Source organism: Sorghum bicolor, chromosome 7 (assembly GCF_000003195.3).
Source record: "Sorghum bicolor cultivar BTx623 chromosome 7, Sorghum_bicolor_NCBIv3, whole genome shotgun sequence".
In the NCBI taxonomy this organism is placed as follows: domain Eukaryota; kingdom Viridiplantae; phylum Streptophyta; class Magnoliopsida; order Poales; family Poaceae; genus Sorghum; species Sorghum bicolor.
The window spans coordinates 383,288-388,021 of record NC_012876.2 but is presented as its reverse complement, the minus strand read 5'-3'; the positions used below and the strand labels follow the sequence as shown (position 1 = coordinate 388,021).

Below are 4,734 nucleotides of genomic sequence, written 5' to 3'. Positions count from 1 at the left end.
TGAATGCATCAAAAGAAACACAATATGTCAACTTGCATCTAAAGAAACACATTATGTCACCTGACCTGTTTCAGTATAGGCTTTATATCAATCACCTGCATTATAGACTACAGTGAAGAAATGTACAGATCTCAAATAAATTTACACTCCAAATGGTTTTCACTTATAGCACAAACATGGAAAATAGCTGTAGTAAGGAACATGAGGTGTGGTTGCTATTTCCTCGGGACAAAGTATCTAAATTCCTAAAGTATTACGGCTGCTGCTATGCTCCTTCAGCCACGAGGTATGGATTATGGAAGCATCGCCAGGTGAGTATCACCTGGCAAAGAAGAGCTAAACTTGATCCTGGAGACCATTTCTCCGTTGTCTGCATCAGGTGATCATTTGATACATCCTCCTCCACTCATGCCTTCTACCTGAACAAAGGTTGTCCATCTCGTCAGATGACGATATATATATATATATATATATATATATATATATATATATATATATATATATATATATATATATATATATATATATATATATATATATACTCTGAGACGCCAAACAACTTGGAAGTTAGAAAAGATAATGCAATGCAAGATGATAGATCAGGCTATTCATACCATATCAATTCAGTCAATACAAGAGCAACATGGTAGATGCAGCACAATGGTATTTGATAAGCATTTATGTAAAGCAAATGTTTCAGAACAAAATCAAATTAGCCAGTCACAGATGCATTTTGTAGACCACTCCTCAACCTTCAGAAACACAATAAATTATGCAGAAGTTTTGCAAAGACTGATTTTTCCAACAGTGAGGCAATGAAAAGCCTATGGGAATACTGAAGGCGCCTTGCTAGCCAAGTTGAACATACAGAGCTTACCAGAAATATGCATATTTGGATGTGTGCTTAGGTGTAGTTTTAGAATAGAAGTAAACTACTAGTACTATGTGTTGTATTTCGAGTGTCCAGCAATAATAGCTCATCAGATATTTACCGCTTCGAGTACTCACACACAAAATATATTCAACAACATACAAGAATTGCAACAGACACAGGGATTAAGCATACTCTACGTACATAGTTCAGTAAGGAATCTAAAATGGTTTGATCCCAAATGGCTTAACAACCACAAGAGTCATCTGTTAGGAATTTGGGGCCAAATTAATTAGGTGTTCCTTCAAACAAATTTGACCAACTTAACTTTAAAAGTCGATATAAGCCTGAACAACAGGACAGACACACCACAACTGTAGACCATGAGCAACCAGGACAGAATGAAATGGGTAACATGTATCTCAATATATTCCATTAGCAATATGGAACTGGAAAGATACCTGGGAGAAGCTGAGCTGCCAGGGAAACCAGTGAAAACATTGGAGTAAGACTTTGTCAGGTAAGCAAAGTTTGGTACTGGCTGCAATGCAGGCACACGCTCCCCTTTCTTCAGCAACTCCTCCAAATCCAGTCTTTGCAAGGTAAGCACGGCCCCGGTCTCTTTCCAAACAAATGCAAGCAACCCATCCTGGAGGACAAACAATGAACCAGGCTTTGAGCCAGGGTATCTGAAGCCATACCCATTTGCAATGCCCTCTCCCGCGAAGCCTCTCTCGACATCAACATTTCGGGACTCCCCATCAGTCTGCCATGGAAAAGGCTCTGTTGATTGCTCACCCATCCTCGCGATAAACATCGAAGACCCATTGGGATGGACAACATAGTGTGTTCCCTCCAACACCTTGGTCGCGATCAGCTGAAGCTTGCCCTCACTGTCCTCCTCATATGAGAGGAGCAGGAAGAAGAGAGCCTTCTTGGGCTTGCATTCATCGCTTGGCCGCCCTGGCGGCCATCCGAATGTGCCTCCCCACAGGCCGGCGTACTCCCTTCCCGGCATGGGCGTCTGCACCGTGAGCTTGTAGAGCGCGAACCGGTTGTCATGCATGCTCGGCCACGCCCGGTAAGTCGACAGCCGCATTCTTGCCCCGCGGAGGCTCAGCCCGACACTCTCACCGTCGTGTAGGAAGTCAGACAATGCCAGATGTTTGGCGTCCACATAGTCGGTCCTGGAATTTGCTGAAGCTGACCGTGTGACCATCTGCCGCAGGCCGTTCCTGAAATACCCGGCCACGGCTGAGAGGCTCCTCCGCAGCGGAATCCTGCGCCCACCGTCGGTCGGCGACGGCGTCGTCGCCGCCTTCTTCTTGGCTTCCAGAAGGAGCCCCTGGACCTCGGGCGTGCGCACCATGCCCCCGGCGGCCTCCCTGTGCAGGCGCAGCATGGCCTCCCGGCGCTTGGCGAGCAGCGGGAGGTCGTCGTCGGAGCACGCGAAGAGCGGGGCGTCGACGAGGTCGGGCGGCAGCGTGATCCGGCAGGCGGCGACGAGGGAGTCGAGCAGGCGGCGGCGGTCGCCGAAGGAGAGGCGGGCGAAGCACTGTGGGCAGGAGGAGGAGGAGGAGGAGGAGGAGGAAGCGAGCGGATCCCGGGCGGTGTGCGCCTCGAGGAAGATGACGTTGGCGTGGGGCTGGAGTGAAGCGAGGAGGCCAGGGAAGAGGTGTGCGTGGTGGTGGCCGTGGAGGAAGAGGAGCGCGGGGCGGCCGTGGTCGTCAGCGAGGAGCTCGAAGACGGGCGCCCAGCGGAGGCGCGGGGAGAGCTCCTGCGGGATGGCGCGTGCGGCGACGACGGAGAGGAATCCGGGGACTGCGGCGACGAGGTTGCCGAGCTCGGGGTTCTGGTGCGCCCAGAGTCCGAGCAGCGGCGCGGCGGAGTGGAGGAAGCGGCAGACGGCGAGGGAGTCGCCCGCGGCGGCGGCGCGCCAGGCCAGGAGGTGCGCCGGGGATGGCAGCAGGCGGCGGCACTGCGCCAGCCACGCCTTGTCGGCGGAGAGCGCGCGGCGGAGGCGGCGCGACGCGGCGGAGAGCGCCAGGAGGTCGCGGGGACGGAGGTGCGCCGAGATGAGCGCCAGCACGTCCTCCGGGAGCGAGAGGATGAGGTCGGCGCCGTCCCTGCCGGCGGCGGCGAGCATCGTGGGGATCGGGGGGAAGGGGGAGGGGGAGGGGAAGCTGCTCTGCTTCTGCTTCTGCTTCTGCTTCTGCTCTGCTCGCTCAGATTTCTTGTTCCTCGCCCACCACGATATTTCCTCGTCGACTCGTCGTCGTCGTCGTCGTCGCCGTGGTGGCGTGGGACCAGTTATTAAAATTAATCAATTAAATAAAAAAAATTATTAATCCGGACGGCATCAGTCTCGTGTCCACTCCAACATCGAATGCGCACACACACCACTGAAGCTGCTTTCAATAACCCCTGCCTTTGGAACGGGACTTGCTTTCTCCTTCACTTTTTTTTTGTACTTATAATAAGCCAGCATTTTTTTAAAAAAAATATTGTTACTAGAGCAAGTCTAGCAGTAAAAACAAGTGCTATAATAATTTTTTTTTTCTATTTCTTCTTAGGTATTTGTTATCTATAGGCAACCACTACGTTGATTTCAGTGTCTAACTTTTTTCGTTGAGACCCGACCTCTCTCTCCTCTCTCTTCTCTCTATATCAGCAATAATACCAACTAATTTGGTTATCAAACCGTTATTAGTCACTTTTGTAGGAATAACAATTTTTAGTTGTGAATATGTTAATTCGAGAACGGAACATTTACTCTAAATTTTTGAAAATTGTTTCACAAAGGCACAAAAGGAGCTCTAGTTTTGAAGTAGCAGGCTCCTCTTAGTATTAGAGCCTGTTTGCTAGCCTAAAAATTCATAACTAAAAATATTGTTCAAAAAAAATACTGCTGACTGACAAAAAAAAACACAGCTGAACAGTATGCAATATCTTTCATTTACTTTATTATACTGGGTCCCTAAACTAATGTGAGTGTGATAGTATCAGGTCCCTAGTTATTTTTGCTTTTGTTGTGTTTCATAGTAAATTGTCTGCTCTAAAATGTCTATAACTAGCCATTATTTGATTTTCTCTAATTTCTTGTGAAGTTACTTGATTATCTTGTTGTTGCATTATAATTGTATAAGACGGCTCCTTGTTAGAGTGAAACTATATTTTTCATATTTAGTGAAATGCATCTTGGATTCTTGAATGAACCATCTCCAAAATTGAAGGTCTTAGTCTCCTAGGCGAGCACTTTGAGAGCTCATAGACCCAGATAAATACAAGAAAAGTTTAGAAATCTGTGATGCATTTCACTCTTTTATGTCTTATAGCCCAAGCTAAAGATGTTGTTCGATCATGAATATGTATTGCCTCGCTCTTACTTGATCCTAATATTAATATTCATGAGATAAGTACTAAAATGAAACCAATGTACACATACATATGGTTTGTTTGCTCCTCTATATGAAAATACAGGTATTCGTATATGTCATGAACACCTATTTTCTATGAACAATTTGTTGGATAATACTTTTGACCAATTATTATGCATTTGTTAATATATATACAAATCTTTAATGCATTCTATAGTAGCACCATAACTTTAATTTGCGGCTTATATGGGAGCCTTTGTTCACAGATTAATGCTGAAGTAAAATTTGTAGTTGTGGAACACGAAGCTATTTTTTTTGTTATATTTATCATCAACTGTACTATTTTGAATATTTTGTTTTTTTAGGAAAATTTTGAATATTTTGTAGATCTCTGAGATCGAGCACTGGTGGTGAATTGAGGCCCAGAAAGAGCCCACGCGACTTTTCCAAGTGGCCAAGTTGATACCCGGGCCGGCCCACCGTCGC

At 46.5% G+C, this 4,734-nt stretch overlaps 1 protein-coding gene across 1 annotated transcript; it reads right to left on the bottom strand.

Moving 5' to 3' along the window:
* LOC110436782 (F-box protein At5g39450-like) lies at positions 1-3,137 on the bottom strand. Its single transcript, XM_021464273.1, has 2 exons — positions 1,333-3,137; positions 1-419 (listed from the first exon to the last, which is right to left on the bottom strand). The coding sequence occupies exons 1-2, from the start codon at positions 3,015-3,017 to the stop codon at positions 416-418; spliced, it is 1,689 nt and encodes a 562-aa protein (XP_021319948.1). The 5' UTR covers positions 3,018-3,137; the 3' UTR covers positions 1-415.